At 40.6% G+C, this 14,037-nt stretch overlaps 1 protein-coding gene across 10 annotated transcripts in view; it reads right to left on the bottom strand.

Annotated features, from left to right (window-relative positions):
- TLE1 (TLE family member 1, transcriptional corepressor) overlaps nt 1-11,474 on the bottom strand; it is a 114,288-nt gene extending 102,814 nt beyond the window's left edge. For 4 of the 10 annotated variants that reach the window (XM_031945486.1, XM_031945485.1, XM_031945488.1 and 1 more), the window contains exons 1-4: nt 10,716-11,474; nt 9,473-9,573; nt 7,978-8,041; nt 7,820-7,864 (exon numbers count right to left, since the gene is read on the bottom strand). In XM_031945486.1, coding sequence (XP_031801346.1) covers nt 7,820-7,864; nt 7,978-8,041; nt 9,473-9,573; nt 10,716-10,739 — 234 coding nt within the window. In that variant the 5' untranslated portion in view covers nt 10,740-11,474. The remainder of the gene's footprint in view (nt 1-7,819; nt 7,865-7,977; nt 8,042-9,472; nt 9,574-10,715) is intronic. The other 6 variants (XM_031945487.1, XM_031945489.1, XM_031945492.1 and 3 more) reach the window with 3 other exon arrangements.
- Nucleotides 11,475-14,037: the final 2,563 nt, after the last annotated feature.

The raw sequence follows: 14,037 nt of genomic DNA, 5'->3' as shown, positions 1-14,037 counted from the left end.
TTGGAGAAATTTGAAATATATATAATTTATATTTTTAACATTTCTTACACATCTAAAAATCCTTTTGTTGAGGAACTCACAAGCATTAAGTAAAACTAGGTTTGCTCACAAACTGTTCACATTTTAAAGTACAGAATTCAGAATTTACTAATTTTTGCTAACAATTCATTTTAAGTAGGCTTAATTTGTAACAAATGGGGCTAAAAATATGAACATGACATCAGCTAATGTATTTTGTTCCTCACATTCATAAGAACCAAGCAAAAATTAACAACGCTGAAGAAAAACAAAAAAGTTACTGAAATGTTTTCTGAATTTAGCATCTACCACGTGAAACTTACTCTAAACATTAATTAGTATGCTTCTCATCATCAGTATGTATTATTTTCTGACATTTCAATTTCATCATCCTCAAAGACTTCTGAAAAAGGAGGGTTAACCTAAGTTGAGACAAAACTCTTTACCCTCTCAAATTACTAAATGTCTTGATTTGATGTTTCTTTAAACATACCAATTTCTTTCATATGTTAATCAAAACAAGTCAAAGCATTGCTAACATTTCAGAAAAAGTATAGACCCAACAGGATTCCAGATTTAAATCTATACAATATTCCTTAAAAGTTCTGTTTTCTATCAAATTTTAAAGTATAGAAGCAGTGGGACTATAAAGAAAAGACTGCATTTGTCTTTTCTTACCGTTCGGGAGCCTTAGGACCTGAATTTCCTCCTTGTGAGGACTAGACAAGTCTGAATGATTTTGTCATTTGTTCATTTGCAAACTCTAGGGTTTGATGCAGTTCTGAATTCTACAGAGTAAAGCCAAATTTTAACTCAATGGAAAGACTGCTTAATAATTGCTGTTGTTCAATCATTTTGGTCATGTCCAACTCTTTCCTTCTGAGGCAAACAGGGTGAAGTCACTTGCCCAGGATCACACAGCTATTAAATGTCTGAATTTGGATTTGAACTTACATTTTCCTGACTACATACTCAGAATGCTATCCACTGTACCATCTAGCCGTCCTTAATAATTAAAACTCTCTAAATGGAATAGGCTGTATTTCAATAGATACCAAGTTTTTAATAATAGTAATAATAAAAACAGCATTTATATACAGTACTGCTTTAAGATTTGCAAAGTGCTTTACACATACTATGTCAGTTGATCTTCTGCCCTGGAAGGTAGATTCTATTATTATCATCATCCCCAATTTACAGATTAGGAAACTGAGGCAAACAGAGATTAAGTGATTTGCCTAGGATCACACAGTTAATAAGTATTTGAGAATGGACTGAAATATAGATTTTCCTGACTCCACATCTATCCGCTATACCATTTACCTGGCTATTTGTTAGGCAGGTTCTCAGAAGCCAGATAGCCACTTGGTCAGAAATAATGTTGATGGGAGATATGATGTGAGTACAAATTGGACTAGTTCTTTGAAGTATCTTTTAATTCTGAGATTATAGTATCCTATAACTCAGTAATGCATCAACCCTCTATTCTTCATTCTTAGAATATGATCTAAATAGTTCAAAGATTTGTATTTTCAGCTTTAAAAAAGGTTCTTTCCAAAGTTATCTGAAAATTCATTAAAAAATCAATTAAGTTAGTTATGGACTGAAGCAATAGAATATAAATTCTTTGAAGGCAAGGATTTAAAGGTCTTTCTGGTTTGTTTTGCTTTTTTTATTCCTCAATGCTTATACACAGGCATTTAATAAAGGTTATTCTGATTTAATTGGAAGTAAATCACTGTCAGTTTAAACATCTTTCAATTAAATACAAAAGTTAAAAAAAAACACTGAAAACAATATGTTTTTTCAACAATAGTCTATTAAAGATCTTGTTAAAGGATCTTATTAACTAACCCAAGCGATTCAACTAAGCTTAAATTTGTTCTCTCCCTCCACCCCACTTCAATCCACTCCTGGAGACTACAATGTTTTCATAAGAGATCAACAAAAACTTCAACTAGTTTCGTGAGAAAAAGTTCACTAAATAAATGAGTGTGCCTTGAGTTTCAGTATCATTCAACAAGACTTCTTTACATAATGTTTACTAAAGGGACAGATTTTCTTATGGGGCTTATTACTCAACATTAGTTGGGAAAACATTATCTTAAGCCCCCTGGCTTAAGACTGGCTTCATTTGGCATCTGGTGTGGACTAACAATTTCCATTCCATGTTCCTTTTTAAAAGCTTTTCTGTGAGCAACATTAGTTTTTCTAATAAATGATAAAGACTCCTAGAAAGAGCTGAAAGAGACTAAACAATGCTTTACACTCCCTCCCTCCCATATTTTGCAGATGAGGAAACTGAAAACCAAAAATATGTTAAATGATGATTGTTCTAAGTCTGTCTCCAGGCTAAATCAAATTAAGAAAGGATGTCTCAATTAAAACATTTCCACCTCCAGAAACAAAGACTTATTCCCTCTCAACTTTTGGAATGGAAGCAAACACACACTGTTGGTGGTTTATAGTTTTGTCAGTAAGTTCAAAAGTGATGAATCTTTCTTTGGCTGCTTGCCAATGAACAAAGGCTAATCCTAACCTTAACGAACTGGGCTTTAAATATATACTTTACTTAGAAGCTTTATTTCCAACTTATTCTTAGAAAGAATTGATATGGTTGGTGAACACACACACACACACACACACACACACACACACACACACACACTCCATTCTTATACTTGATGACAGCAAGACATCTTGTACCACTTCCCTATTAGCACCTGATAGAGTTTAATCCTTAATACCAATACTTTGGCATGCAAACATTTCCTGGACATAGATTTCTGACCTAGAAAGCAATCTTACTCAAGTGTAAAACCAGGAAAAAAAAAAAAAAGGTAAAAGAAAGTAATAGAAGTAACAACTTTCAGGCAGTAGAAGTAAACATTCAGGTCTAAGGAATAAATCTGTAGGTGAAACCAAAAATAAAAAGATGGAAAAGGCCAATTTTCATATATAAGAAACTTCTACAAAACTCATAAAACAGCTACTTCTGAATGTTTATTAGTCTCATCCACTACTATTGCTAAGTAATGAATGCAAGATCATAGTTTTTTTTTTCCCTTACCTGACACCTCACTGTTCCCATAACCCCCCAAAATTTAACCTATAAACACTTTCTCAGAAGGGCTTAGTGTCAATATGCTACCCCAGGCGTTCTTTATCTGGAGTACACAGACTCCCTAGGGGTGGGTTACAGATGTCAGGGGCTCTATAAACTCATATAGGAAAAAACAAAATAAAACAAAAACGAAACATCCTTACTTTACATCTAACCTCTAAATGAAATTTAGCATCCTCTTCACTTTTTATATTTAAAAAGAACTATTCTGAAAAGGGTCCAAAGGCTTCCCCAGACTCCAAAAGGGATCCAAGACACCAAAAAAAGAGGCTTCTCTCTACAATCTGCTTAGCTCATCTACACATTAACACACACACACTATATAGAGTTAACATTCTAATGAAGAGAGGAACAAATGTTATCCTGTCTTTTGCAAATAAAAATAAAACTGCTAAGAGAAACATTCAGCATCCCAGAAAGGTCACATGTCAGCAGACCTTCAGATATGTCTTTTTTGTTCACGTCTCTCAGAATGCTAAATTTTAGTTGAGCCAGCTCAGCTAGTTACAACACTGTACTGGTGAAATCAAGGTCATGGACTGAGTTTTCTGCAGACCCAGATGAGCTCAGCCCTATTCCACAATATCCCTAACTTAGGCCTGTCCTCACAAATGCCTGCCCAATATTGACTCAAAAGGAGAACACAGCAAATAAGAGGAAAAGAGGCTGCTAGAGTATATAGGAACAGCAAGAACGCCCATTATAGCTAGTGCTGGGAGACTGGGATTTGCCTCCTAGCTCTAGTTTACTGACCTGGTGTGCTTGGGTGAGTGCCTTATCCCCTGCAGGTCTCAATTTTAACCTCTCTGAAACAAGGAAGTTACTGTGATTCTGACATTTTATCCCCAGTGCTAGGACTTCAAAATCTTTCACCATGCTATGTCAATAGACTCTGTGCCTTTTAATGACAGAATTTTGTGATCTTTCAAATGGCTTTTTTGCCCACATGAACGGAGTTCTTTGAATAAAGATGTCCCAAGGCACAAAAATACAGGAGCCACTCAGCCCTAATAGTTTGTCACATGAACTCAGTGCACACATACCAAGGATAAGTGACATATCTTTAAAATTACTTTCAAGCTTACAAAGCATCTAGCAAGTCAGCAACTTTCTGAGTCTTAACCTCATCAAGTGATTTAAGAATTATTCCTATTTTACAGATGATAAAACCAAAGTTCATTCATTGCTATTTAGGTACCAGCTGCAAAAAATTAACAGTAGTTTCCATTTTAGCTCATTCTCATTTCACATGAGCTTTTCCTTATGAGTTATTCCTTATAACTGAATTATGGTATGAAATATTCTTTTTAATACCAAAAGATTTAGAATGCAAAACATAATTCAGACTTCATAAATTTATTGTAGTCAATTAAAAAACTAATAAACGTTGAAACAATATTAATATGGAATATATACAACAAACCTGCATCTACAAGTAGGCAAACCACAATTAGACCATTCTTGATTTGGATGACAGTTCCATTTAAAGACTGCCAGAGACTTAGTAGTATGATGACACTGGAGAATATAAAATCCAACCAACACTCTGAGAGGCATAGGGAGTGGAGAGAAGCAGCAGAGGAAGAGAAGCAGTCTCTTACACAGGAAACAAGCCTTAAGAACATTAAAGCCTGTTCTGTGGAAAGTTTCCCCATCACTGCATTTTTCAGTAACAAAGATGTTGTCAGAAATGACAATTTTTTGTGTCCCCTGATGATGCCTTGCTAGCATTTGGTTATAAGCCATAAAGCGGGAATAATTTCAGCCTGTCAGGAGTCTAGCTAATGCCCAGTTTCCCCCTAGAGAGAATTCCTGTCAAACGTAATGAGAGCTCCAAAGGCCTCTCTACAACATAATGAGCACTTAGGCCACGCTGGTGATCAGGCAGCAAAAAAGCATCAATTTGAGCCTGGCTACACCCTAGGGGCTAGACGTCACCAGTTTTAATAAGAATTATGATTACTAGCTACCCAATGCCTCCTCAGAACTTATTATTAACGTGTGACATTCAGAAAGATTTTTTTTTTTTAATTGTAAGGCTACTTTAACACTGAATCATAACAGAGCTGAACCTTGCATCACTATAGTTGAGGGTCTGTCATCATTTACAATACAAACATAATTTAAAGAGTTTTAAGACTGCTATTAAAATATATATATATAAGCTTTTACACTTTTCAAATTACTAAACTAGTTACATATAATATACTATATAATATATACTTACATGTAGACACAAAATATTCACTCAATTGCCCATGAATATATGCACAGAGATGTAACTCTACTCCCAAACACATTTCTTAACACCCATCACACACACATTTCTGACACATCTCTTTTTCCTTTAAGGAAAAAGAAATGTCATACAACTAAATATGGGCACAAAAAAATAATACATATTCTTTAAATCCAGCAATAAACCTAGCATGAACACAGCGATCTTGTTTTTTGGAAAACAGGAGCTCTAGCAGTACAGTGAGCTATTAAATTCTCTGATTTTATGAGTTCAAAGTAAAACTCAGCCTATTATTCATTCTCTTCATTATACAAATTTTGTCTTTTAATGCCATTAAAAAAATCAAATTAGCAAGTACACAGAATTCTGACAAAAGTTTGTGAATTCTCATATGCTACAAAAAAGACCCCCCCCCCAAAAAAAACCCCAACTTATCCAGGACTCCTCCTGACCTGTGCAATCAAGTTTACAATTCCTCTTGATAAGACAGTAGTTATTTGTAACAACAAAAAGCCCAAACAATTCTGAATACATTATAAAGTTTACTTCAAAAAAATTACTTTAAAATATAATTAGTCCAAATAAAGAAAATTAGACTATCTTCTCCCAAACATAGCTGAAAACAGGATTTCCAAAACTACACCTCAGCATTATCAAAATCTGCAACGAATTAAAAAGAATCAAAGAGTTCAGAGTTACAAAAGCGGAATTCAACTCTGAAACACACTTGCTTAATGAAAGTCTTTGAATATAGTGAAGATCTGAAGCCTGAACTAATCAATTTCTTCACTGTGCCCTAGCCGGTCAGCCATGCTCTTTAATTTAATGAAACAAGGGTTTTAGATGAAATAGCACATATACATCAAGCAAGAATTGTATTGTTGCACTTTGAAATGTGTCCAACTGTGCAACTTCATCTAATGATAATTTTTTTTAAGAGGCAATCGATTTCTGAAAGACTTATTGTACCAGTCTCCTGATGAAAAAGTGAACGTCAGCATATCTACCGAATACTTACACCCTGCCATTAATGCTTTCTTTGGCAGACAATGACTACTCAATTGAGGGTCCTTTGGGCTGAGCAATCATTTAGCTTTTCTTCTCTTATGAGGTCCTTAGTGCCTTGTTCCAGTTCAATACTCTTTTTATTCACCATTATAGTAGCCATAAGTGTGAATTTTATGGGAACTTGCAAACTCATAGTCATAACCAGAGCTTTCCCAGTCACTAATCTTTCCAGGCTTTTAAAACCACTAGGAACTCAAGCTACTATCAACATATGCTACACCTATAAAAGGATTTTTTTCCTCCCAGATTAAAGACTTCATTTACTAAGTTCTTTTTAAAGATATGTTTACCAACAAGTCATCGAAATGGTATTTTTATGCAGCACCAAAAAAAGAAAAAAAAAAAAACTGAAAAAGAAAATAAGTACTTGCTATATAGTTCTTCATATCACATTAATGAAAAGAAGTTCTTTTACACAATTTGCTCTTCTACTTTTCTAAGAGGGTACAACAATATCTATTTGTAGTGGGAATTTGGAGTCAAAAAGTACATGACTTCAAAATCCTGATATGCTGTCTGCTACCTGTGTAACCTTGAACAAGTTATTTCCCTTTCCCTTGGTTCTTCATTCTCTCATCTAAAAAAATGAAGAGAATCTAATAAATGATCTCTAAGGTTCTGTTTGATTCTAGGTGTCAATATTATTATGTTAATTGACATTTATATAATGGTTTTAGGCTTGCAAAGAGCTTTAAATAATAAAAATAATCTTCATAACATTCCTGGAAGGCGAGGAGTACAAATATTTTTTTTCTTATTTAAAGATGATCAAAGTGAGACAGAGAAATCAAGTGATTTGAGCTAAGATCCATGAGGCCAAATTTAAACCCATGTCCTGATTACCAGTTTACTTTCTAAGTATTCTGCCACATTTAATCCTATGACTCAACAATATGTATATGATTTCAAGTCTATACACCTGTAATATCAAATGGTACGCATTAACTTATCCATGCATTAAAGTACAATCAATTTTTATTTTCCTATAAACAACAGAGCTTATATTTTCCATACCTTTTACTTAGTGATTTCAATTTTTCTGCAAAAACACCAAGACAAAGAACTTCTGCCAAGTAATTATCAGGATAAAGTTTGGTATAGGAGAAAAGAATGCCAAATGTAGAGATTGTCTTACAAGTAAGATTCAAATCTGAACCATAGGTTCAAACCACTTATAGGTCTCAGTTTCCTTTCTGTTTAAAAAAAAAAAAAAAAGAAAAGAAACTACCCTAACTCTAAGACTATGATTCTTTAATAAACTGGCTGAGACCTACAAATGTCTTTAAGTCACCTATTACCAAAAGCAATACCAGAATTATAACCATAAACTGATTCTTAGTCTCAATTTGGAATTCACTTAAAAATCTTACCTGTTTATGCATTTCAATGTTTAATCCATATGACATTTCATAATACTGTGAAGAAAAAAAAGAGGATGAAAAGTTTCATTAACTCATGTTAAGTGATACTAAGAAAATATATTTGTTATGGTATGTGAAAAGAAAAAAAATAAATCTTTGATACCTACCATCACATAATGTCTCTGCATTTCTGTCTTTTCACTTGCCAATTTCTCACATTCCAATTTAAGGCTACAAAAACAAAACAGGCAACTTCATGTAAACATTATGTCACTTGTTTTAACATCTGCCTCACATATTTGCACTTCAAGTAAAAACACAGACCAATTTAGAAAAAACTATAAACTATCAAAGTAAACACCCAAAAGCTTTGTCCCTTGTATTTAATAGAGAATACAAGTAAAATGAATTTTATGTACAATTCTTTCCACTGTGATTCATGCTTAGAACATACAAAATTCCAGATAGAGGACAAAAGTAATCTTGACAAGTAGTTAATAAATTCTTGATCAGTTAAATTTTAATTTAGGTTCATGGTTTAGAATAATTAATATCTTAACAGAAACTTGAACTTCAAATAACACATATTGTTTTGACTCTCAAAACATCCAAGTTTTTTAAAGTTTTTAATTAAGAAATTACCATTCCATAACTCAGCTAGTTTTACCTTTGTCTTTTAAACACACTAAAAGCATGTCAGGTAAGCCAATAGAATGGTATAACCCTGGAAGTAGTGTGATTAGATAAATACATGCTCTAAACAGAATACTGGATATTTCTGGGGGGAGGAGGATTCATTGATACTCCTTACTTAAATGGGCATTTATAGATCTTAAATTGTGATGGAATTTATCTCTATAAAGTATGAAAGCTAATTTCTTAGTTTTTTAAGCTCTTAAGAACATGCCACAACATCATTTCTTCCATTTGTTAAAATTCTCACTGATTTGGACAGTAATTCTATACTTGTATTCAAGCACTATGATGAACTTTATATGGAGAAACATCAGAAACAAGATGGGAACTTGAAATTCTATTTATTTTTTGGATCTTCAAAGTCAGTCTCAGTGTAAATGGCCCAACAACAATAAATGTTTAATAAATGTTTAAAAGGAGTAAGCTTTCCACAATGAACTTTGCTTTCTACAACTCTATCCCCCAACATAACCAAAAGTTATTTCAACACTGCATTTGTCCCTTACATTCCAAGACTAAGACATTGATTGAACCAGTGTTTTCGGCTCAGCCTGTTGCAAAATAAATAAATGAAGGGCAAATATTGACAGTTCTCATGCAACCCCAAAACACGAGAAAAAGAGTTCATTTGAACAGCAGCAAACAGGGGGCTGAAACAATAGGAGGAGGGGATGGGGGGGGGGGGGAGGATGACTGAGAAAAGCCAAGAAGGGGGGCGGGGAAGGGAAAAGTGAATGACAGGTTTTAACTGTGATTCCACACGCCACCGCCTGGACACAAGTACTAAATACAGCTGCCACCCCAGGGATAAAACAGTAAGGAAGAAAAAAAGAAAACTACAAAACCCCCTCCCAACCCCCCATCAAGTCAAATACATTCCACCCTGATATCCAACCCCCCCCCCAGGCCAGGGATGGACAGGGTCAGCTCAGGACTTAAGGCATCCGCTGGGCCTGCTGCACGCACCTGTGATACTGAGCCTGCAGGAACTGAAACTCCTCTTTGATCCGATCCAGAGACTCCGGGATGGTGAATTTAAAGGGCTGACCTGCAGCCTGGTGCGGCGTCTGGAGATGTGGGATGGATGTGCATAGACATACACCAACAATAAAGAGATAAGGGAGGAGAGAGAGGGAGAGAGGGGGAGGGGGTAAGGGGGGGGGGAAGAGAGAAAAAGAGAGAGAGAGAAACAACAAAACCAAAACAAAAGTTACCGGCTGTCGAAGGTACAAAAAGTATTTTTTTTTTTCAGTTTTCTTTGGGGGAGGCAGATGGCAATGCTTTTTCCCTGCCCCCATCCCGTTTGCCTAAACTCCCAAAGGGTATAGAAGGTGGGTCTAAAATCTACCCCTAGCCCTCCCCATTCCACTTCTAGGAACAGATGGGGTCTGAAAGGGGATACCTCAGTAATTTAGGCAGAAGTAGCATCCTCCTCCGAAAGGGTCTGGGAAGCCAAAGGAAATGATGGGTGCCCGCCCCTCCCATAGGCAATAAAAGGTTAACAACCCCAGGGAGAGAAGTGGAGGAACAACTACCTCCGCCCCCATACTCTCAATTCCCAGAGTCATCTAGGAGGACCAGGGCCAGTCCCAGTCCCACAAGATCCAGGACTACAATTGACATGTAAATAAGAGTGAACAAAGAGGGACAAAGTGGGGGCCAGCTACTGGGAGAGGGGGGAGAGAAGGGAGAAAGCTAAATACCCTCTCATGTACATGGGATAGGAAAAAAAGGGTTATATATGGGGAAAATCGAAGAAGCTTCTCTGTCCCCGTCCCCCTACCTTGCCGGCCTAAGTGCAGGCTTTAGAGGTGGCAAGAAGAAAATTAAAAGGGGGAGGAGGGTAGTAGTTGGGAATAAAAGGTGCCAGAGGTCTAAAACCTATTTCTGCCTCGACCCTACTATTCAAAGAAACAAAACAAAACAAGACAAAACAAAACCCACACGGCAATTTCCACCACTTCTTACCCCCACCCCCACCCTCGCACCCGCACCCAAAGCGGGAATTAGGGCCGGGAACTCCAGAGAGCCCAACCTAAGCAGCCCCGAAGGCTACGGGAAGAAGGTAGGTAAAGGCAGGACAGATATTATAGAGAACCCATCATAACACCAGAACAGCGCCTCCCCCAACGCAAAACGTTGTTATACTTCCCCCCAACACAAACCCTCCAGCATACGCCCAGGGCCCCGGGGCCCCGGCGCTCCTTACCGGGTGCCGGCTTTGCGGGAACATCGCTCTGACGGCAGCCGCTGCCTTGCTCCTGGGCAGCTCAATTCTCCGCTCAATTTCCAACTTTAATCCCGCCGAGAAAAATTAAGACAGGAAGAAAGAAAGAAGATCCAAGCAAGGGGGGAGGGGGGTGCGCGTTAGACATGCACACACAAGCGCGCGCGCATAGACACTGACATTACACGCACATACAGACACGCACGCACAACAGCCAGGCAGGACCAGAACCGGAGTTGGGCTACTTGGGCTGCCCAAGGCCGGACTGGGCCGGGCCGCCGGGTGGGACACTGCCTCCCAGAGCTCAGGGCCACATTTCCCTCTCTTCCTGCTCACCGCCCCCACCTCCCACAGGGGCCAACGTCTCCCGCCCGGCCTCGGGGAGTGGGGGAGGGAAGAGGAGAGTTTCTGGGCTTCGGGAAAAAGAGAGACCCGAGATGGACAATGGAATCACCCAGTTCCGGCGGAGAGGTGGGAGAGACGGTGGGCGCACAGGTCTTCCTCCCCCGACGGCCAAAGCCGGGACCAAGGTTAACTCCCCCACAGCAACCACTCCCCTCAGATGCGCGAGCTGCGCAGGTCCAGGGCAAATCAATCCAGTCTTTCTCCCCCTTCCTCCCGCCCTTGCTCCGTGGGGGGCAACTTGCAGGTGGCAAAAGAACGCTGCCCCACCCCCCACCCCTAACAAAAACAAACAATTAAGGGACCGGAAACCCCCGAGCAAGCGGGTGACTTCTAGGGTTAAAGACGAAATCCAGTAAGAGCAGACAGGAGGCGAATTGGGAAAGAACTGTCAACCACGCTGCCCAGACAGGGGTTGGTGGGTGCAAAGGGGAACCCAGGATCACTCACATATAAGCGTACACATACATACTCGGGCCGGTTAGGCTCAAAGGCGCTCCCGGGAGGACGTGGACACACACACACACACACACACACAGCCCCGGGTGGAGGCTCAGAGCCAAGTGATCACCATCAACCACAGAGAAGGGGTAATGATGCAAGGAAAGTGCAGAAAGAGAGAGCGCGCGAGAGGAGGGGGTGGCCAAGCAGTATATGCACTCAAAACAGTCTTGGAGTGAAGGTTCCAACAACAAAAAATCCCAACAACTAAAACAAGTGGAAACGAGGAACAAGGTGGTTGGTGGTAGGTACAGGCAATAGTCTAATTATTGGGCCGTAGCAGAAAAATCCTCGGTAGTAGCAGAAAAACCAAACGAGATGGGGTAATTCTCAGTTACTCAGAAGGGTGCAGCCCTCCCGAGTGCAGCAGCCTCCCAGCTGCCGCCGCCGCCTCCTCGCGCCTGGAGCACATCGGGGAGCGACTCACACACACCCTTGCTGCAGCCACCGCAGCCAAAGCATCTCCTCACATACAGACTTCCGTACAGCCCCGCAGCTCTTGAGTCTTGTGGCGCTGCTAATCCTTTTTGGGTTTTTTTTCTTTTCCTTTTCCACCCTGGTGCCCCCCTCCTTTTTTATGTTTTCCTTTTAACAGTCGATGCTCCAGCCACAAGTAAAGTTCCCCTGGAATCCCGGGGACAACATCCATAAACCGAGGGACGACTGAGAAAAATCCACGGAGCAAACCCGTTCGCTCACTAATGATCTTCTCTGCCTTTCTTTCTTTCTTTCTTTCTTTCTTTCTTCTTTTCTTTCTTTTTTGCAAGCAGCAACTCCACAAAGCTATCGGAAGTCAGAGAGTGCACAGGGAGTCGGAGTGAGGTAAATTGGTGTGTTCAGCCGCCAGGGTCTCGACAGCCCGCGACGCTCCGGCTGCTGCTGCTGGTCAAGGCAATGCCACCGAGCCGGTAGCAATCAGCCGCCTCTCAAGAAGCCGGACACAATGTATCCGCCGCTGCTGCTCCGGCTCCAGCTCTTCTTGGTCCTGCTCTTGGCTCCTGCTCCTGCTCCTGCTCCTGTTCCAGTTCCTGGTCCTACCCCTGCCCCTGCTTCTGCCCCTGCTTCTGCCCCTGCCCCTGCCCCTGCCCCTGCTCCTGCTCCTTCCCTTGCCCCTGCTCAAACCTCCGCCGCTGCCGCCGCTGCTGCTGCCGCCGCCACCGCTGCCGCCTGCGCCTCTCGCGCTGGTAACATTAACACGCGGTTTCACACTCCTCTAGCTAACCAGCAGCCGGCCCCGCCCACCCTGGCGCGAGCTGGGAGGGGGGAAAGGGGACGAAGAGCAGAGGATGTAGTCCGTGTGGATGAGGGTAGGAGGAGAAGAAGGAGTCCCGGCCCAACCAATCCTGCGTTCCAAGATCCAACGTGGGATCCTGACGACACGTCTCCCATCGCCCTATTGCAGAGCAATACCAGACTCGTCCTTCCCCCCCACCCCCACCCCACCACCGCCCACTTCACCATTCTCCCTCCTCTTCTCTCTTCCATCAGCACTGTCTCCCCAGTCTCTCCTCCCTCCCCCTCCGCCCAGCCTCGCTCTCCCCAGCTCCGGGAGGAAGCGTTCCTAGAGGAGCTGCGGGACGCCTAGGCCAGCCAATAGGAAGCGGGGGAACGTTGAGATTGGCACAGAAAATGGGAAGGTCGGTGGGAAGGAGAGCGGCGGTACCGAGCTGTCAATCAAAGTAACGTGGGAAGAGTGAGCGCGCGGGCGCGTTCTGGAGAGAAAAGGGAGAAGGGGAGAGGGGGCGAGGAGTAGTGTCAGTAATAGTGTGTGGCTTTAAAAATTCTGTCGTTTTCTTTTTTTCACTTAAAAAAAACCTGTTCAGATATCTGTGAAAGTAACCCAGTGAGGCAGACCATCTCGTTATGATGGGGAATTGAGGGTAGTTAAAGGAGAACACTCCCTCCCCCCCCCCCCCCCCCCCCCCCCCCGTGGAAACCACTCGTTTGATATTATTACTTTGAAAGCGAGGTCACATTCAAAACTGTCTTTAACGATTGTTTTTTACCAATAGTTACCTTTCACGGACACAAAAGGATAGCTTATGCACTTGATGAAAAGGCAAAGTGGAGAAGCCTTGGCTGTTTGCCTCGTTTCTAAGCATTTTTACATAAAACACCCACGCTGAAATTACGTGGCATTTTTAAAAATAAGATCTCAAAGCACCTTTTAAAAACCACAGTGGTTTTATTTAGCAGAAAGCTAGAAAAAGGACCAGTGACACAAATCACACATGTCCGAAAATTCCTGTTACTTGTTATGAGCTCACCCTATTTGAAAATTCTACCCGGCCTGTGTCGTGAATCAACCTCAAACTCTTAAGAGCTCTGCAACCCAGTTACCACCATACTCTGCTAACGCTGAAAAGAAAGGAAGAAATCATGTAATTCAGACTTGTGCGCT

The sequence above is a fragment of the Sarcophilus harrisii genome, chromosome 1 (genome assembly GCF_902635505.1).
Source record: "Sarcophilus harrisii chromosome 1, mSarHar1.11, whole genome shotgun sequence".
Classification (NCBI taxonomy): domain Eukaryota; kingdom Metazoa; phylum Chordata; class Mammalia; order Dasyuromorphia; family Dasyuridae; genus Sarcophilus; species Sarcophilus harrisii.
This window is presented reverse-complemented; position numbering and strand designations above follow the sequence as displayed.